We start from the raw sequence: 21,227 nt of genomic DNA, 5'->3' as shown, positions 1-21,227 counted from the left end.
TTCTTTTGTCACCTCACAAACATTGAAAATATAGACTGAAACAGAATCCACGTCTGATCTTAAAATGCAACTCATGTATTAAAAAGACTTGAAAACAACTAGCAGACATCTGAAATGAAAGTTGCAAGTATTTGTCCAGCTATGTGGAGTCCTTGTCTTCACATGTCTTCAACCTGAGCCTGAGTCTTCAATGGGTCCCTGTTCTGTGGAAGACATCTTGCCTCGTTCCTGTGCCGAAGACGCCACGTCCCAGTGGCTCCAAGGACTACAGACCAGTGGCACTGACCTCCCACATAATGAAGACCCTGGAGAGACTGGTGCTGGAACAGCTGCGGCCCATGGTTAGACCCCTCCTGGACCCCCTTCAGTTTGCCTACCAGCCCCGGCTGGGAGTTGAGGATGCCATCATCTTCCTGCTGAACCGCGTTCACACCCACCTGGACAAGCCGGCAAGCACGGTGAGGATCATGTTTTTTGACTTCTCCAGTGCTTTCAGCACCATCCGGCCAGCCCTGCTGGGTGAGAAGCTGGCAGTGACGCAGGTGGATACCCCCCTCGTGTCCTGGATTGTGGACTACCTGACTGGCAGACCACAGCATGTGTGCCTGCAGCACTGTGTGTTGGACAGCGTGGTCAGCAACACTGGGGCCCCTCAGGAGACTGTCCTCTCTCCCTTCCTCTTCACCATCTACACCACAGACTTCAGCTACCACACAGAGTCCTGCCACCTTCAGAAGTTTTCTGATGACTCTGCTGTGGTGGGAAGTATCAGCGGTGTGGATGAGTCTGAATACAGGGCTGTGGTTGGGAACTTTGTCTCATGGTGTGAGCAGAACCATCTGCAGCTCAATGCGACAAAGTCTAAGGAGCTGGTTGTGGATCTACGGAGGGCCAAGGCACCAGTGACCCCGGTTTCCATCCAGGGGGTCAGTGTGGACATTGTAGAGGACTACAAGTACCTGGGAGTACACTTAGACAATAAACTGGACTGGGCTAAGAACACTCAAGCCCTTTACAGGAAGGGCCAGAGCTGCCTCTATTTTCTGAGGAGGCTGAGGTCCTTCAACATCTGCCGGACAATGCTGAAGATGTTTTATGAGTCTGTGGTGGCCAGTGCTATCCTGTATGCTGTTGCATGCTGGGGCAGCAGGTTGAGGGTAGCGGACGCCAACAGACTCAACAAACTGATCCGTAAGGCCAGTGACATTGTGGGGGTGGAGCTAGACTCTCTGGCGGTGGTGTCAGAGAGGAGGATGCTGGCCAAACTACATGCAATCTTGGACAGTGTCTCCCACCCACACCATGACGTGCTAGTCAAACAAAGGAGTACCTTCAGCAGAGGACTCATCCCCCCAAAAAGCACCACAGAGCGCCACAGGAAGTCATTCCTGCCTGTGGCCATCAAACTCTTTAACTCCTCCCTCTAAGTGTCAGTCTGTATGACCCTAAGCCATTAAACTGGATATTGATCATTACATCTATGCAATACTTCACATAATTGTGCAATATCCTGTGTTAATACTCCTGGGCAATATACTTAAATTCCCTATTTATTGATATTGATATTAATTCATACCTCTATTACTGCTGTGCATTATCCTCCGTCTCATTATAAATAAGCTACACTTAACTTGACAGTTCATGCACTGTTACTTTATACCATATTATTATCATCAACCGGTAGACCCACTTTGTACTTCACACTTATTTTATTTTATACTTATACCCACTTGGTACTTAATTTATTTTCTGACCTGTATTATAGTGTATTATATTTTTTTGCCTAGTACTTCTATTCCTGTGTGCACTGACATGATAGTGAGCTGCTGTAGCAAAGAGTTTCCCCTCGGGGATCAATAAAGTATTACTGATTCTGATTCTGATTCTGAAAGAGACATTGCTGTTGAGTTTTTCAAATGTATTATAAAAGCCATAATGTTTAATGTTCAGCCTCTGAACCAAAATTACCTAGTGCTGTATAGACCGCCATCATACAAAATTAGCCTATTCAAAAAAAACCTGACTACTGTAGTTAGCCACTTGAATCAGCTTTCAGAAGGCAAAATAATAATGGGAGATTTTAATGACAATGCACTTGTTTCGAAATCCATAGAAAACCTCATGCAACAGCAAGGTTACAGTCAAATTGTAACCACACCAACAACAGAAAATGGGACAGTAATTGATCACATTCACATAAAAGACATTGATCCTAAAATTGTAAATGTGCAAATAATTTCCACATTCCGCTACCATGAATGTATTTCTATGGGTTTCTTACTTGCTAACTAGGGCCTGCAACATTCATCACTGTAGGTGGAACGTCTGTACTACCATGAGGGAGGCTCTTTGAGCTTATAAGCTTTTTCATGTGTATGACTTAACAAGTTACACACTTGAGGAACCATTTCTGTCATAGGAGTACAGCACCGCAAGAGACAAGCCTTTAATCTTAGGAGTTTAGCAGCCCAAAAAAATAGAAATGTCCATCCAGCTCTTTACATCCTTTACATTACATAACATCCTGCAAAATCCCCTGCATTCACACCATCATTCACCTGATCCTGCTGCTTGTTCCATGCCTTAGATTACTCATTCTATTTTTTTTTTTTTTGCTACAATTTATGCAGATTGGATTTGCAATCTAAGATTACTTCAAAAATGTTTCGCACATGATTTTGCAACAAATGCGACACCTAGTGGCCGATTGGCCAAATTCTGCACTGAACCTCGGTAAGGCTAATTTTTAATAACTTTTGATCATGAGGGTCCATAGATTCTATGTGCAAAGTTTCGTGCAGATCGGACTCACCGCCTAGGAAGAGTTTTACACAGATCCTCAGTGGGGCAGGAGAAACTACTGAGCCACGTTTTGTGTTAATCGGACAGACCTATGTGGAGATATAGATATTCATATTTTTTTCATATTTTGAAAAATATAGAGTGATGGACTTCTTAACTGACCATAGGTTGCAGTGAGGCAAACTTTTGCACAGCTCTGTAGCTCTGCGCATTTTTTGGAGCATCAAAATCCTTTTAAAAACTTTTGATCATGAGGGTCCATAGATTCCATGTGCAAAATTTCGATTCACTGCCTAGGGGGAGTTCGAAAAAGTAGGTTTTGCATATTTTGCAATTTTGCGGGGAAAAAAATCTAGGCGAGAATGGGCGTGGCCTATATCATGAGATGCAGCTCAATTCAGGGAACGCGTGTATCTAAGGTTTTTGAATGTGCAATGTACAATGTGGGAGTTACTGGCCAAAACGCGTTTACCTTGATTATAGCGCCACCTGCTGGTTGACATGTGTCATTTTTGGTTCTATACCACCCCTGTGAATTGCACTTGCATAACTTTTACGGTGTAGGCTGCAGTACCACTTTTACCAACGAAAAAATAAAATAAATAAATAAAAATCTGAGTGATTTCAATAGGGTTCCCAGCACCGCTGGTACCACGATGCCTTGCATTTGTGGTTCCCAGCCCACTCGGGCTTGGACCCCTAATAAACAATTCAAGGTTAAACCGTTGTGTTACTTTTGACCCACCCGTGTATTACCTGACTGACGGGGTTGAAAGTAACAATGGGCAACTTCCGAGTCAAATTATACCAAAGTTATGGTAAATGGACTGTACTTATATAGCACCTTTTCCGATTTTATCTTTTACTCAAAGCGCTTCATCTACATATATTAACATTCACCCCATTCAGGAGCAGTTTGGGGTTCAGTGCCTTGCCCAGGGACTTCGACACGTGGGCTGGGGGGGGGGAAGTCCACATGTTGGGATCGAACTGCCAACCTTCTGATTGGTGGAAGACCCGCTATTCCACTTAGCCACAGTCGCTCCACATTTGTACAAAATAGCACCTGGTATTGATAGAACACACGTGAGTTGTTGATCACAACGAAAATGTGTTTCTGTCTGTAACGTTATCTTTTAAACTGCCTTTTACCTGAAAAGTATTACTTTCGTACCGCCTCTCCCCTTAGTGTTGTGTTTGGCTGCTGGATGTCACTGTATCATGATCCAGCAGCTGAATGTCAGCTGTAAGTGCTGTTAGTGGATCACACTACCGTACACGTAGAGCACACAGAGATAAATGTTAATCTCCACAGTTCCGTCCTTATTGACCTATCAATGCGAAAGTATTGTCAGATGCATCATGCTGACAAACCACGCTGTACTTTTCCATGCTGGTGAAATTGAGAGCTGGAATAGATCAGGCCTCTCTATGGAGGCATTCATCTGATCACTGAGCACACTGACTGTGGGCTGCCCATTACTGCAGATGGTAGGCCATCAAGGCCACAGAGGTGTCCTCAAAGGAACGCACAGCTGAAGCACACACATACACACACACACACACACACACACACACAAGCATTCAGAGAGTACACACACTCTCTCCTCTTCCAGTGTGGACTCAGACCAATAAACTCCATTAGAAATCTCAGTCTTTTTAGCACACAACATGCCTGTGTAGTATTATCAACTGCAGGGGCATAAATGGAAACTTGTATTGGAGTTTTGTCATGATTTTCATGATTCATTTTGACTTTGGTCCCAAACATCTCTCTGAAAACAGGATTGTTTGAATGGCTTTTGAATTAACAGGCACTTGAACAACAAATTAAACTGCCATGTTCATGTATTTGTTGTAATGTAATGTTATGTTGTAATGTTTCATGAACCACTGGATTAAATATGTATTCTAGAACATGTAAAAAAAAAGTCATGTCAAGTCATCTCAATATTATTTATATAGACCAACATCACCACACACAAATTTGCCCTAGGGGGCTTTTTTTTTTTTTTAAACAAAGCAAAGTTGTTCCGTCTTCAAATTGCTTATTTTGTTTGACCAAACTGCAGTACAGAGATGCCAAACAAGGTCTGAAGTAATTTGGAATTACATTACATTGTTTGTCTACCAGACAGCACTGACAAGATTTGTACACTCTAAAATGTCCCGCTCAGTATGTCTTGGTCACAAAAAAAATTTAAATAAACAAATCTAAGGAGTCCATAATAAGATTATTTGTTAATGTTATGTGTTTATGTTTAAAAAGATTACTATCAGCCAATATATCGTTATCAGATGTTTTTAAACTACCAAATATCGATATCAGTATGGGCCTCAAAAATCCAGTATCGGCTCAGCATCAAGTCTTTAAATTTTGTGAACCTGCAACCTGTAAATGTTGGGTATTTTACCTGATGGATGACTTGATGGCATTTACCTGACATTTAGGCTGTCTTGAAAATGGGCCTGTGTCAAAGTCTAGCTTTAAGACTGTGATACTGTGCTTAAATGGTGAACACACCTAAATGAATCTGTGGGCCATGTATTATTCCAGCATAGAATACTGTACACATGTCCAGAGTGAGCGAAGAATGGGGGGTTCCTAGAGGCCCACCAGCTCATTTTTGCCCGGGGTCAGGTGAATCCAGCCATGCACATTTGGCCTAATAGATCTAACACTAAGTGATGGATCTTTGGAAACTGAATAAAGGCATCTTCTGTGGAACAAAGCAAGAGCATTTGTAGAATGCACCTAAATGAACTCTTGATGGAGGATGTGGGACCAAAGAGGCCGCTCTGGGTCCCCCTCACCTCTTCCTGTCTCATACTGGGTGGTTACTGGCCAGCCCATACACCCTGGAATGATTATGTCATTGCAGTTGCAGGGTCAGGGAGCACCACTTAAACTACAAGAGAGCTCCAATCGAACCTGAGAACAGGGACAACAGCAGTACTGCTATTCAGCGTCATAATTAATAGGCCCCTCTTAAAATGCTGAATAGCATGACAACAAGCAGTCTGCAGCCAGGGGCCCTGCACACCCACTCACACACTGAGTGACAGGGACACTCTGCATGCCTTTGGACAAACATTTGCTTCCATAATAGCAATAGCTCGATGCCCTTGTTCGCCCTTTGGTCAAATGAACAGTCACCACAGAGTAGGCTCGTTGATTTCACAGCACATCCCTGCCGTGTTGGTGTCTGAAATTCACACTGCTGTTTCTGCAACAACTTTAGCCTCTTTAGCTGTCTGAGTTGTTTATTTCATTCTTACCTTTCCGGATGAGATCTTCGATTTCTTGGTCGAAGCCCAGCCGATGGCATTTCCTCCACAGCCCCATGTTGGTTGAGTTATACTGCCTGCTGCACTCATCCGCGGCGCTCATGGCGAACAGCTGCCGCCGGTTCCGGGCCGGCAGCAGCTTCTCCTCCCAGCGGGACAGGGTGCTCCGGCTGGCCCGCAGCGGCAGGCTGTTGTTGGGGATGTAGATGAAGCCCGGATCCTTGCGGCGGCTGGAAAAGCTTCGGCACCGCTCCCTGTACCTCCTGGCGTCAGTCTCGTACCAGTGGTCGGAGCACATCGCCACGGCCAGCATGCCCAGGGCGCAGAGAGAAAGAGAGAGCCCGGCGTAGAGCAGTAACTTCCCGGCAGCCATGCTCGCTTCTGTCACAGCCGCATCAGCACCTCGACAGACGGACAGCTCCTCTGCGGCTTCCCCGCAAGTTCAGCTCACATCACCGACAGGACCGCAGCGTCGGGACCATTATCGAACTCGGTGCAAATAGAAGGCAAACCTTTCCGGCAACACAGCTCAGTGGCAAAATAAAATGTTAAATCTCTGTATTCCGGTGTTGTCGGTTACGAAGTGACGACGTCTTCCCTGCGTGTTTGGCGCTGCAGCAGCTCGGCGGAGACAGAGAGCACGCGGATTTCAGCATCCATCCGTCTGAGCAGGGCGACACCAACACCACTAACACATCAGCACTGCAACTGGCTGTAGTCAAGCGCATAGTAAGCTACATTTTACACTACTCTTACTGCAGCCCACTCAAATAAACGATGGGCAAAGAAGGGGGCAGCAAAAGCCGTACAGCTAGAGAGAATCGTGCCTATTTACAGAGACAATGCCACACTACACCAGGACTCAAATGACTGAGCCCCCTTCATTTGGACAGCGTTAATGTCCCTGCTGTATCCGAGCTCAGCCCGCTGACCGCAGGCCTCAGCACGTCCGGGGCCAATCAGCAGCAGTCTGGCTGGAGGAGAGCCGCTCGCTTCACAAACTACCAGGAGGCTCCATCTGTCGCGGCTGCTGCCCGGATACTGTCACCATGCTCCCGCTTGCCCCCACATGCTGTACATTCTATAGGCCTACTCAATGGCAAGTAACAGCACTACAGCAAGAATGTACCTAACAGGGCCAGGCTGGATCACCAGCTGGGCAAAGTATTAAACTGTCCCTTGGCCCCAGACCCTCAGGGGTCTGAAGGTTCCAAGTTTACCATGTGGCAACGTTGTGGTCATTTATTTTACATTTTATTTAATAGTCTACTGCATGAACCACCAAAGCACATTTGAAACTGAAATGATAAGGACCTTAAGGCGGCACCTGCCCCTGCTCCTGTGTTTTAGAGAAGCCCCGAGTTAAAATCTAGTTTTAAGGCTTTTATTATTTTAGTAGGTTATATATTGTGCTTATATGGTACATTTTACCAAACACATTTGTGCTCAATCAAGTTTCCATGACAAACTACTAATTATTAAATAATACACTTAATGTATAGAAACTGGGAGAAGCGATGGGGTCAGTAGGGGCCCACAGCTCATTTCTGCCGCAGGGCCCACTAGAGCAGTGCTGGCCCCAGCCTTTTTAGGTCCTTATGCAGGAGACTATTATTGTTATTATTGTATTCTACTTTATAGTGTACTCGCCTACCTTTGATACTGCTTTTTACTTTACTATCACTACAATTACTACTATTCCTATAGTTTTTTATTACTTTTTACTTTATTACTACCCCTTGTGCTGCTTTTACTACTACCACTAGTCTTCTACCCAGCGAGGCCTTCTGCTAACTGACAGTAACCAAACAACCATCACCTGGCATCAGACACTGAGTCAAATGTTGTAAAACTCTGATTGGTGCATGAAAGCATGTGACATCACCTTTTTCTAACTGAGCCCTGCCCACTTCAAATCAGTGAGAATTGTACAGAAAAAAGAAATACAGAAATCTGTGGAGGGAAATAACCAAAATTGTTCTAACTTTAGCAGAAATTGTGTGTTCATGTAGGACCACATCACTCAGAGAAAGAGGCTGATTGAGAAAATATATTTTCAGGGCTTTTAAAGTTATTTCTAGTATTTTTTTATCACTTCATCCAGTTATTCCTATCATCAGAACCGTAACTGCTTCTATTGCCACTATTACAATAACTCCTACCACTTCCAGGGCTTAGAAAATGCAAAGACGACTGTAAGTATTTCTGCAATTTTATCAGAGGTATGACAAAAAATTACAAAATTAAAATTCATGGGACACTACACCTGTCAGTGATGATGCAAAATCACAATGATTCACAAGTGTCGGAAATCTTAATTTCTTTTCAGCTCGTGGTTTTGGTATTTCAGCCCACAACTTAACTGTTTTGGTTCGGTGTCACACAGTTGTCATCAACCTGTTTTCCAGCTGCAGCAGGCAGCTGTCTTCTGAGAACAGGCTCTGATAAACCCACTGTGCACCAAACAGCAGACCGACAGAGGCAGAGACCGGCTGCTGAACATAGTGGAGCATTGAGCAGCTAAAGAGCCAGATGTTTCCCTCAGGAGCTGCTGGAGACTAAAACCAGAGCTAAAAGTTGGGTGAATATTGGACTGACATTTGACAGGTGACACAAACACAACTACAAATGAATGATAATGTTGCTCTGTGTTTGCTGGAGGTGTAAATAGGAAACCGTTTGCTAACACGTTCACTATATATATATCTTATAAGGGGATATTATATTAGTGTTGCGTTTTGACGCCAAGTGCCCGATAAAATAAGTAATGCAGCTGCCCACTGCTCTGCTGGTAGGGCTCTAAGAGCAGCAAATGGAGGCTTGTTCACTTAACAGTTGCTCTGGTGTAACCCAAGGGCAGAAACAAACCAGAGTTCTAACCCTGCTCATGGCATGATGCCTCTTATTCATTTTAGCCACAGTGTGTGCTGTAAGTGTGTTTTCATGGCACGTTTAGTTCCTGTGTTTCCTGTCAGGAAGTGTCACTCTGCAGGTGAAGCTTTCCAAATGTCCAGAAGAATCTGACTGATGTTTTCTGTTTCTTTGTGTCTGGCTCCCTCTTCTGTTAAAAAATTGTAAAGACACAATAAAAATAGACAATGGCTACTGCTGCCATGTAGACTGACATCTGTCGCTGAAACATGCAACAATTCAAAAGACCCGTAATATTATAAAGAGTACGGTCTAGACCTGCTCTATAGGAAAAGTGCAATGACATAACTTCTGTTATGAATTGGTGCTATATAAATAAAATTGAATTGAAATATATTCAGAGCATTTAAAGCTAGCTTTGAGGTAAAAATGCAGGGGATGCCTAAAAGCCCATTCTATTTCAATTTATATCAATTGCCACAAGGTGAACCTGGGGTCTGTGGGGCTCCTGAGGGTCTGAGGACGCGCTTTGCACGGTTGGTAATCCAGTTTAGGGCTACACCGAGCTACGCAGGTGGTAAAACTCTTTTTCATCTCAGCTATAGCAGATAGGCTGGCTGTGTAGAGCAGGGGGGATTTTCTTGTGCTGAAGAACATACAGTATATCGGCTCTATGTTTAAATCCTTTGAGTCATCTTATCATTCATATTGTGGCCTTATCTTTAGTGGTAAAGATGACATCAAATAAATAAGTAAAATAATACACAATGCCACATACAACCAAACATACTCAGGCTACTTAAGGTACGTACGTGCAATATTAAAGTTACAAGAACTAACAGCCGACTGAAAACCGGAACTTTGTGCAAAATCTGTCAAACCCACAGAACTCTTAAGAGCGACGGACTTCCTGCCAGCGCCTGATTGTATAAAATATACATTAGACTACTAATAAGGACAGGCTGTCTGCGTTCATTTTAGTTTGAATGATTGATAATTGATACATGTATGTATAATTTATAAAACCTGTATCGTGTTGGAAATAAAATACCATTTTACCATGAAACAGGAAGTAAAAGTAACTAACCAATCAGCTCCACGGAATTTGTGTCATGCGCGATGGAGTCTGTGATGGCAGTATGGTGTGTCAAGGTTGACGTTAGTTAAACCGTTTGTACAATTAATTGAGCCATAATTGTCATTTAATGAGAGTTAAATAAAGTAGCGTTTATACAGTGTTTAGCGCAACAACGCTGCGTACTTCCTCACAGGCTACACACTCCGGTAAGACACCACGTTATTCCTGTTGAGAAGGCTAACGCTAAGTGAGCACACGAAGTGCTGCCATTCGCCTGTGTTCAGTCAGTGTGAGGACTGACAACACGGTCGTTTTTATCCTGTGGATCCCAGTTTGCCGCCGGACACTCCTCACTTTTGTACTTTTTAACGGTGTTTTTTAAATCTTAGATATGGCTTCTAAATATATTTTCTACCAAATGTTGTTTAATCTTTGACCATTATAATGCTAAGAAATGATGGAAATGCTTTTATCATAATGGTGAAACATAGAATAGCTTAAACTACTGTGTAAAATAATGCTGAATATTTTAAATCCTCTCATTGCACTTTATGAATGGACAAACCTTCACTTTCTCATTGTACATAGCACACTTACTAATAACACAAAGCCTACAATCAAAGTAAGACTTAATTTACATGAAACCAATGTGTCTGTTTAGAGTGAAACTGAACTCAAAAACAATTTTTGATTATTGATTGATCATAAATCATTTTTAAGCAAAAGTGCCAAACCTTCAGTTGTTCCCCCTCCCTCTCCATTGTCAGACTCGTCCTGTGTTACATCTTTGTTAACCATGTTTGGGTTTTGAACTGTTGGTGAGAGAAATTCAAACATTTGAAGACGTCATCTTGGACTCTGGGAAACTGTGCCAGACATTTTTGTTCACTATTTTCTGACATTTTATAGACTAAAAGAAGCCCTCCATCACAGCATGCAAACACAGAGTATTTTGTTTGTTACAGGTACATTACACTGATGGGTCATGGAAATACACTTCCCTGCAGCTGCTAGCATGTTTAGGAAGCAGAGCTCTGCCCATCACAAGCACGAGCCCCAAAGGGAATAAACATGGGTGGGAAACTGAACGGGCCTACTGAGCACAGGTTGAGGGGCGCAAGACGTCAGGGGGCCCCAAAGCCAGAGGCTCTGTTTGGCAGGACATTTTCCAGTTGAAATATAAACTTCACTACTCTCTAGTGGACAAACTGTGGAATGGTGCCACTGTTTCAAAGCCTGTCTTTGGCTTTTCTGTACTTCAATTTCTTGTCATTTATGGGCTGACATATACGCCGATACTGATATATCTGCAATAGCTAATTTTGGCAGATATATCAGTCAGGCTCTAGTTACTACCATTATCATCGATTAATAGATTATCCAAATAGTTACAAATGAATTTTGTTGATTGACTAATCGACTAATTGTTTCAGCTTATGCAAGCGTATGAATTTCCTGCGCACTTCAGATGGCCTTTCAGTAACAGCCTGACCAAAAGATCAGCTTTTATCTTATGGTAGATATATCGTATATGTTGACAGATAAGTAAGAAGAGTTGTCAGTACAGAAGTGTTTAAGATATGTGTGAGGTCATTTAGGAACTCCTCCGGCCTGGTGTTTGTATCATGCACGGCCCTCCATTAAAGTTGTAAAGCAACCCTCAAAAAAGCTCAGAGCTAACAGTAAAGCTAGCTCACTGCCTGGTGATGTTGACTCTGCACTTGTGTACACAGAGGAGAGTGAGCTTTCAGACACAAATGCCTGTGATTGGTCAGCGAACACACCTGTCAATAGGGAGCGCTTGATGTAATACAGTACATCCCAGCACGTCTAAACGCAAAGCTCAGTATCTCACCGGGTCAAGTTTAACAGTGTGAACCAAAACTGTGATTGTGATTATTGTATAATGGATTGTGTAGCCTGTTCCATGCTCAGTCAGTGGAATTTATGTTCTACTTACTCCAGTCTTCCCTCTGCTCTGTCCAGCAGTCATGGCCGCTCTGTCCAGCTATGCCATGCGCATGGCCAGACTGAGCGCACAGATCTTCGGGGGGGTTGTGCGTCTGACAGACTCCAGATCTATGAAGGTGGTGCAGCTGTTCCAGGAGCCTCCCATGGCCAAGAGGAAGGAGGTGTATGACTGGTACCCACAGCACAAGATTTACTACGCCATGACCCAGAAGCTGAGGTTCATGGGACTGTTCAGGTACTCTAGAAACTGCTCAACCACCCTGTAATGTTGGCACAGGCTGTGACTTGTGCCAAAAGGATACGCTTGATCAATGCTTGAAATCTATGTTCTAAGAAAAAGTAAAATATACCTCCCACACTGAAGCAAACCTGGTAAATTCAGTATAATTTACATTTCCACAGCACTAATTCTATCGGTTCTCTTCTCTACTGGTTTTTCTGGGTTTTTTGATCGCTGTTAAGCAACTGTCAATGAAACTCAATACTTCCTGCAAATGTTTCACATTAAATGCCTACGAGGACAAGGAGGTATTATGCCCTTTTAGAGTTGAGTTTCATTAGTGCTAGCTTATAGCCATCGAAAAAATGGCAAAATAGAATTAATCAGTGAGTGAGAATGGTATTTCAGTTAAAAAGAGAAACTCTGAGCATTAGTGTGGACCTACCCCTCAGTAAGCATGGTGAAAGTTTTAATAAAATGTGTTCGCTTCCTTCTCAGAGACGAGCACGAAGACTTCAAGGAGGAGATGCGTCGCCTGAGGAAACTGAGAGGAAAAGGGAAACCAAAGAAAGGAGAGGGGAAGAGAGCGGGCAAGAAGAAATGAGCTGCAACATTTCTACTGCTCTTTCTGTTGATGGAGGCAGACAGCATTGGACTGTGTACACCATCAGTGTGTGTGTGTGGTGTGTGTGTGTGTGTGGGGGGGCTAATCCTGAAAGAATTCCATTGGTCTGGTCAGGACTGTCCAGTTGCTTTGTCTGAAGCTTTTCTATGTTGGCAAGAATAATTCCTTAGGTCAGCATTACACATGGAACATTCTCTGTGTTGGTTGAAATGAAGTGAATTCCATTCTTTCATTACTGAACCTTGTTTGATCTCTTGCATTTAAGCTGCAGAAGGTGAAACAGTATAGAGTCACAGCCCATCAAATGCTAACGTGCTTTTCAGCTGGGTACTACTAAAACTGATCATTCTGATCATCTGAGAGCACATACAGCAATAAGAAGCCTATTATGGACCCAGGACAGTAACAGTTTGGCGTTTTAAACAAAAGCTGAACTGAAATGGGAAACACTGGCATTGAAACAGGCTGTCAGTTGTTTTTTTCACTGACAGTGGTTTTCACTTTCAACTCGGTCACCTTTTTGGCGTGGAGGGAAGGGGTCTGAGGGCAGGGAGCGAGGACAGCGTAAAAAAGTCAGTGAAACAAGACTGACTTGAAGAAAAAATCTGAAGATTTTCATCTCTGAAAAACATCAGAATGTAGTTATATAAAAATAATGTGAAAGTGAAGTAATGTTAATGCCTATGTTTTATTTTTCAATGGAACTTTTTTCAGTGCCAATATGTACTTTCTCAGTTCAGCCGACACTTAAAGCCACTGTCCTGGCTGTCGGCTAATGTTGGTCTATCGCAGCTATACTGTACCTCATGTCAACCTGGGAGTAAGTGTTCGCTTAACTGTTAATGGAATGGCTGGAGATTATGTAACGATACAGACATCTTTCATGTTTTCAAAATAAAAGCAATGTGAGAAATGTGTAGAGAGTTACAAAGATCTTTCTGCCTGCTGTTCAAAAACATTCACAACACAGTACGCAGATAAAATAAAATTTGGACTGGAAAAACAACAGTTGTATGTACACTGTCTCACATCTCAGCTGTGGAATCCTGTAGCTCCCCGGCTCAAGGTCTTGAGAATATTCCGACATGCGCTGGGTCACTGTTGACAGGTACAGGACAGAAAAAATAAAGTGCAGCGAAAAACTCTGCCTTCAGGGGTCCAATTTCACAGTTCCTGAGTGGCTTCGAGCCTGGACGATCAACTGCCTCTGAGCCCCAGAGGCCCCAGAAGTCCCACTGCAAGTAGATCGATGATTTATTTTCTTGTAAATTTGTTTGAGAATTTTCACAACTAAAGCACAAGACAGGTCATGCATTATCAGTCTCCAAAAAGCTTGTGTGGTTTTCAGTACTGTTAATTTCTTTTTCTAATATAAGACTCAAATGATTAGTGAGGTCCAGTGCGACAGAGATACATTTGTTTTCTTTTCAATTAAGTCATTTAGTTTTATTTTCTATAGGTAGTGGATTATGTAGAAATTCATTTGCTGGTATATTTGGAGATTTTAAGCTTGCTGAGGTCTCCAACAAGGCATCTAGTTGGGTCAAGGAGAACACTCCAGCCAATAATGGTGCATGAAGTCAGTGTAATAGATGTCAAAATTGTGACGGGGACAGTTGCATATAGGGCATAATGTTGTGTGTTGGCAGTTTTCAGTGTCTGTAAATCCTGTGGAAATAATCTGCGTTGAGTATAGTGGGTGGGTTCTTTGCTCTATTTTATACTGTATTAGCTGTATTTTGCAGTGGAAGTGAAAGTGAGGCCATGACAGTAATGCCTTCAACTTAAGAATGTACATATATTTCAGGATGCGGTGCATCCCTGAGAACAATAACTTTGGATCTGAAATAAATTGTTTCAGAAATATAGCTTTTGGGAAAAAAGTGGTCTCGTGGCACAACTTGCCCCTGGTGCGGGGTAAGTTGTGCCTTTGGGGAGAATACGTTGGGGTAAGTTGTGCCAGTGATTTCTGAAGTAAAACAGAACATTTTAATGTTCTGAACTGTAATGCTATATGAAAGCAAGACAAATTCAATACAAAAGTGCTCATTTAAGGTTTATTTAGATATTGAACTAAATAAGCTATTAAACTGTTGGAATAAGTCATATTTTGTAGTTTTTGGGAAAACACAAAAAACTTAAATACATAATATGATATTTGTGAATCATTTCAGGCAAAAAGGCTTTGGCAATAGATGCCTGTTGACATACATAGAACGCTGTCTGTCAATTATGTACCATAAGAATAAAGTGACTAGGCTAAGTTCTAAACATCCTATTGTGACTTAGGCCACTTAAAAACTGAATGAAACTTCTCTTTAATAACATAGTGCAAACTTAAAACTGAAATCGGTGTTAGCTAATTTAAACAAATGGCAGGTAAGTCAAACACTGAGGCATGCCCACCTCCTCTTCTCCAGACTGTCCCCTGTGGGTATGGAGGTCTAGGTGGTCTGGATCTGGCCTGCTGCAGGGGAATATAAACCTCTGCTCTCAACCTTCTCCACCAATCCAACGTAGTTATGGGATTTGGTTTTACCAGCAAAGCTCACAACGACAAAGTCACCAGCAGACAGATCCTTGTCACCACCATCATCATCATCATCATCATCATCATCATTCTGGACATCTGAACTCTCATAATCAGTGGTGTGCTTAAGTGGAACGGAGATGTCACTCTCTTCTGAGCTACTGTAGACAGTCACTTTCTTTTGGGGTTTGGTTGGTTTGGACACTTTCAGAGCCGCTCTCTTATTTTCATTCATTTTCTGTTTTTCAGCCCTTTTATTTTCTCCGTTGTGTGTGTTCTCCAGGTCATCTTCTGCTTCATCGTCAGTGGTGTCATCGAGTGGAAGGCCCATGGTGCTTTCTTCTGAGCTACTGTGCACAACCTTTTTCTTTATGATTTTGGTTTGATTTGAGCCTCCATGTTTTCTTTGAAGACTTGGTTGGCAAGTCCTGTTCTCTTATACCCTGTCTTTGTTACTTCTATCTTTTTCTTCTCCATCAATCTTTGTCCCCTGACACATGGTCTTTCCCTGTTGCACCTCTTTCTCTGCTCTGTCCAACTCCACAAGAGGAGTTGAAGCCCTGTCTGTCTTCCTTTTATAAGGGCATGATGAGTTTTGGTCTAAAATTAAGAATGTCACATAGTTTAAGTGCTAAATGTAAGAGTACAATTACAAATGAATACTATGTTGAAAATAATCATAAGTGGCACAAATCACCCCAGACCCACAAGTTTGAAAAACTAACATGATCCAGTAGTTAAGAGCTAACATCATGCTAACTGTATAGACTCATTGTGTAGCCTTTAAAGCACTAAATCATGTGTGGAATGTTTTCAAACTTGTCTATAATTGTTCAGACACTACAATCAAAAAACCTTGAATCATAGAAATTTTAATTTGAAAGGGAAAAAAAACAGTTTTTTGAGCTAAAATGTGCCATGTGTCTCCCTTCTTTGGAGGATGAATACAATGGATGGCTTTTCAAAATTATGTGGTCACATGACCAATTTCTTCTATGGTTTTCCAGAAACAATGGGTGGAACTACTTCCCCCTGGCACTAATCAACCCACTCTCCACTATAGAGGACCAGAATTCAAGAGAAGTGAATACATTTTGAATTAACATTCTTCATAATCAGGTTCTGAAGAACAGGCTCTTGAGGCCCTGTGTCGAAATCTAGTTTTAAGACCTTTATTATTTGCTCACATGACTATTAAAATAAAGTTGTGATTAATCAAATCACCACCAACTAACTGACACAGCAAACCTGGGGCCCAGTAGCATTTCTGGCACAACTTCACTACTTTTATGGTGCATGGAGAAGCAAAAGTTTGAAGAGGTCAAAACTCCACTTGTAGTATAAATAACAACTTTTAAAGGTCCAGTGTGGAGGATTTAGCAGCATCTGGCGGTGAAATAGCAGTTTGCAACTATCTGAATCCTGCTCGCCTCACTCTCCAGTTCCAAGCGTGTAGGAGAATCTACGGTGGCCGCGAAACTTGCGAAAAACACGAAAGTCCCTAATAGAACCAGTGTTTAGTTTGTCTGTTCTGGGCTACTGTAGAAACATGGCGGTGCAACATGGCGGCCTCCGTGGAAGGGGACCCGCTCCCTCTGTAGATATAAAGGGCTGATTCTGAGGTAATGAAAACACAACGATTCTTATTTTCAAGTGATTCTACACTAATGAAAACATACTTATAAATATTATATTCCATTTGTGCCGACAGCTCCTCCTAAATGTTCCACACTGGAGCTTTAACAGTACTGTATACCGTACTACTCAGTGCTGTTCCAGGACAGAAGAAACTGGTTGGTTTCTGGATCTCTGGGCAAAAAATGTAGTGACATGTGTAAAGTTAGTCTGTTCACTGTACTCAAGGGGCCCTTGGAGGTGTCTGGGTAACTTACTTAATGCACAGAAGAGTGCAGTGGGTGGGGGAGGCTGGGGGCAGGGGCCCCAACAAAAAAAACTGTTGGTATATTTAAGCCCTTTTTTTTAAGATGGGCTGTTTAAATTTTGAACCCTATTTTTAATAGCACCATGTGTCCAATTGAAACCATAAAGTATTTGTTATAATTATGGTTAATGAGTACGTTTCCACAATCTGTTTGGGTATTGCAGATAGGGACTAAACCTATAATTAACCAGGTATTAGTAATACTAATATATATATATATATATATATATATATATATATACATACAGTGGCAAGTTAACAGTAGTAGTTCTTGCCACCCATCCAGTCCAGAGGCTTGGTAGCTCCTTCCTGCGTCTCTGTCTCCCCCTCCTGTCCTCAGAACCAGCCTTCGTTTCCCTCGATTATTTTCCACTCAGTTTCTCGCAGTTTAAAATGGCGGCGTTGAGCAGCGCCGAGTCCCCACCGCCCGTCTTTAACGGAGACACCGCGGAGCGGGAGCCGGGCAGGGAGCGGGGCCTGGAGGAGCTGGGTGCCGGCCTGGACTCCTCCTGCACGTCGGGGACCCCCGGAGGTCCGCAAGATGAGGAGGTAAGCGCTACGGTGGCGGGGTAGGGGGTCTAAGCTGGGCAGGGGACACGGGCTCCGAGCGGAGGTAATTGGATGTAAATCTTCAGGAAACACCGGCTGCAACATGGATCTTTGGGGATGCGGTGCAGGGGGCAAGACGATGCACTAAATGTAAACGATTCATTTGAGCGCTGGGCTTTCACAAGCCCCGGCTTCCACTGAACAGAAAAATGCGACAGACTGAAACGAGCCGGAGAGGAATGTTTTATTCGGCGGAGCCTGTGTTTATTCCGGGCCTGCTTTATTCCATTCGCTCCTGGCTTCGTTTTCCAAGCTCACTGCAGCTGCAGCCTGGTGCGCCAACAGAGCACACACATCTGCTGTTGACGCAACAAAGACACGCAATTACACTGCTTTCTACTGGATTCTAGTGGATTAGAATGTGCCCAAAGTTTCATTTTCACCACCTCCACTGAGGTTCTTTACCTCAGTGGGGTGATGATGATGATGGAAGTGGAGGCTAACTCCAGTCGTGCTTGTTTTTGTGTAATTTAGTTACACAAGCTACTTTTATTTATATTACAGGCTTTACAATCGCCCCCACGTCCACACACACACACACACACACACACACAGGCGGAGCCATCAGTGAGGCTGTGTCCTTGTCATTTAATGCACAGTGACCATGTAGCCTAGCCTGGACATTTGTCTTCAGTCTGCAGGTCAGAGGCCTCACTGCTGGACCATGACAGCAGCCTACATCACACTAGCAGGGCACTTACAGTCAGAGTCAACGGCATATTTAAAGCTTTGTAATATATAATGTTACTACTAATATCACATGTCAACGTGTTCTTCATTCCATGCATAAAATGACCAATGTCTCATTCTGTGACCTACCCCTTTCAGACTTCTGTGGCCCCTGGCCCCATTTTAAGGTCCAAAAATTCTCATCATTGCAGCAGTTAGGCTTTTCTTATTAAAGGTTTCATTGATAACATTTTAATGTAGACAAATAGTAATAAAAAAAACATCCACACAGCTCTTAAAAAGGTGCGGAATAAATGTATCGCTTTTCCTGGAAAAGAAAAATTATGATCGTGAAATAATCATTGAAAAAATTTTGACGAAGATGAATGTTTTGTTTATGTCCGTGAGATGTCTGACGTTTGGTTCCCGTTTCTAATAAGGCTTGTGAGCCAATAGTACAACGACGTTGGTATCACGTGGTATCTCTGTGATGTCAGTGATCAACAGTCTTAGTAGTTAGCAGTTAGCAGTTAGTGTGGAAAAAGTTTGACGGTAAGCATCCAGCTTCACTCAGGTACCAATCCCAAGTGCTGAGCGACAAAAGGAGGCGCAAGACCAGGGTGAGCGGTGGTTCAGCTTTCGCTCGCTGGAGTCAGCTGAAGGAGTTTCAAGGGCTGCAAAGCCACGCCGAGGTGGCCCCTTCTCTTCTTGACCAGTAAGCTAAAGCTAAGGTTTGCATCACTTGACATGACTGAGTCTCTGTGTCTTCCTCCTCCTCTGGTCCTGGGTCCCCTTCTGCCTCTGTTGCTATGGCAACAAGTCTGTTAGCATATATTAGCTATCTCAGCTTAATTGTCCGAACAACAATAACCCATAAAATTACAGTTTGGCATAATTAAACAAAAGAACACCTACTGACAGTCATAGTCCTTACAACCTTAACTAATTTGTTGTCACCGGTTAGATTGTCAAAATGAGAAAAATCACAGCTTCAGTCCCTGAGGAGCTACGTTAGCATTAGTGACGGTTGCGTCCAGTTATCTAATGTTATAGTTCCCTCAGACAATGTATAACGAAGATGCGCATCAGAGGGGATTTAGAAGTGGGTATACGCAGTATACCTGGGTATGCCCTTCACTACACCACTGCTTAGATGACAAGCTAAACGTTACCTAAAGCTAGCTAGCCATATCCTAAGATTACCACAGATAACATTACATGAATCTTGAAACACCACCGCACAAAGTCACCTAAATGTTCAGCTACATGGTGCAAAATGAATTCATTATTCTACCATGAAAGATTGATCACTTGACATGACTGAGTCTGAGTCTCTCTCCACTTGACCATGAAATGTGCAGGTTGTGCAACGAACTGGCAACCACTGGAATGGAATGGAAGGGGGCGTCACCTAGTGGCTGAATGTTGTCATTAGCACCTTTAACATGTCAGTTTGATAATAGCATGGTTTTATACTTTTCTTTTCGGGAGCATGAAAGCTCCAGATGGATAATATAGAAACGCTGATATACTTAAAACACATTACATTTACTGCTTGATTCCACCGGGCACGGCTGCGTCGCGTTCTGACTGCGACACGGCCGCCGGAGCCGATCGTGGCCATTCTAGACCGTGCTTGTGATTGCACCAGATGCGCCGCAGCACATCCCAGAAGCGGCTCTGCACTCTGCTCCACGGAGAATACGCGTCTGTTTTTGATGGAAGCCGCGTCAAGCTACACGGAGCAGATCGAACCCAGCAGGAAGTCAGACACCGAAACGGCATAGAGAATCCGGTCAATTTTCAAAATAAAACACCCTGTGCAGACTCATGACCATATATCAACAATAAACACATTTAAAACCCCCGTAACAAAAATGTTACGGGGGTATCAAGTATTTTGAATTTTTTTCAAATGTCAAGATTAGCTGCTTGTCCTTTTTAATTATTTTAATAATATTAATGTATTTTTAATCATTTTGAGGTTTGGACTGGAGTAATAAGCATTGTGAAGGTGTCACTTTAGACACTTCTCACAATTTTCAGACCAAACAATCGATTAATGGAGAAAATAATCAGCAGATTAATCCATAATGAAGATAATCCGCAGTCGGGTAGAAAAATAGTTAAAAATGAGCGCCACCTCATCCAACTTCTTCTGCTTTGAACACAATAAAATCCTGCTTTTATATTAAGTATATATCAGTTATAATAATCTAATGATATAATAGTGAATGTGAAACAATGTAGGACTTGTACTTGTAACAGAGTATTTTTACAGTATTAGGTATTAGTACTTTTACTGAAGTTAGTACTTCCTCCACCAGTGCATCTGTCTATCAAGGTAAACAAACATTTTATGAATTACAATGTTTTCTAACAAGTTAGGTTAGCACACCCACAGCCTAACTGCACCTGTGTTACTGACTGAGCCTCCCCTCTTTAAGGAAGGTGGCCTTGGCTTCATACAGACAGAATCAGATGCTGCGGTGAAATACCAGTGCATTTAGGCTGCGGTGGTGGGGGCCACAGGTGGTGCTGATTTAAAAAAAAAAACAAACCAAAAAAACGCAGCGACTTGTGGAGACAAAGTTGAAACAGAATCAGCTTTTGGAGAAATGC

General features: G+C 42.8%; 3 protein-coding genes across 5 annotated transcripts in view; 2 read left to right on the top strand and 1 right to left on the bottom strand.

Annotated features, from left to right (window-relative positions):
* The window catches only part of tmem178b (transmembrane protein 178B), a 181,445-nt gene extending 171,512 nt beyond the window's left edge, over positions 1-9,933 (bottom strand). The window contains exon 1 of the mRNA XM_044186128.1: positions 6,082-9,933. Coding sequence (XP_044042063.1) covers positions 6,082-6,463 — 382 coding nt within the window. The 5' untranslated portion in view covers positions 6,464-9,933. The remainder of the gene's footprint in view (positions 1-6,081) is intronic.
* Positions 9,934-10,071: 138 nt separating this feature from the next.
* mrps33 (mitochondrial ribosomal protein S33) lies at positions 10,072-13,774 on the top strand. Of its 2 annotated transcripts, none has more exons than XM_044186129.1 (3): positions 10,072-10,245; positions 12,026-12,245; positions 12,729-13,774. In XM_044186129.1, the coding sequence occupies exons 2-3, from the start codon at positions 12,031-12,033 to the stop codon at positions 12,832-12,834; spliced, it is 321 nt and encodes a 106-aa protein (XP_044042064.1). In that variant the 5' UTR covers positions 10,072-10,245; positions 12,026-12,030; the 3' UTR covers positions 12,835-13,774. The 2 variants fall into 2 exon arrangements, with proteins under 2 accessions (XP_044042064.1, XP_044042065.1); XM_044186130.1 differs by having other exon boundaries at positions 10,081-10,245; positions 12,029-12,245.
* Positions 13,775-17,603: 3,829 nt separating this feature from the next.
* The window catches only part of braf (B-Raf proto-oncogene, serine/threonine kinase), a 49,988-nt gene continuing 46,364 nt past the window's right edge, over positions 17,604-21,227 (top strand). The window contains exon 1 of one of the 2 annotated variants that reach the window (XM_044186189.1): positions 17,604-17,876. In XM_044186189.1, coding sequence (XP_044042124.1) covers positions 17,721-17,876 — 156 coding nt within the window. In that variant the 5' untranslated portion in view covers positions 17,604-17,720. The remainder of the gene's footprint in view (positions 17,877-21,227) is intronic. The other variant, XM_044186190.1, reaches the window with a different exon arrangement.

This window comes from Siniperca chuatsi, linkage group LG23, assembly GCF_020085105.1.
Source record: "Siniperca chuatsi isolate FFG_IHB_CAS linkage group LG23, ASM2008510v1, whole genome shotgun sequence".
Taxonomy (NCBI): Eukaryota; Metazoa; Chordata; class Actinopteri; order Centrarchiformes; family Sinipercidae; genus Siniperca; species Siniperca chuatsi.
The sequence above is the reverse complement of the archived record's forward strand: the minus strand, read 5'-3'. Positions and strand labels throughout refer to the sequence as shown.

What these genes read in the sequence shown, in the direction of transcription:
- mrps33 (XM_044186129.1), top strand. Translation starts at nt 12,031, where the DNA reads ATGGCCGCTCTGTCCAGCTATGCCATGCGCATGGCCAGACTGAGCGCA. An exon ending in AGGTTCATGGGACTGTTCAG is followed by an intron (nt 12,246 to 12,728) that starts GTACTCTAGAAA and finishes CTTCCTTCTCAG; the next exon opens with AGACGAGCACGAAGACTTCA.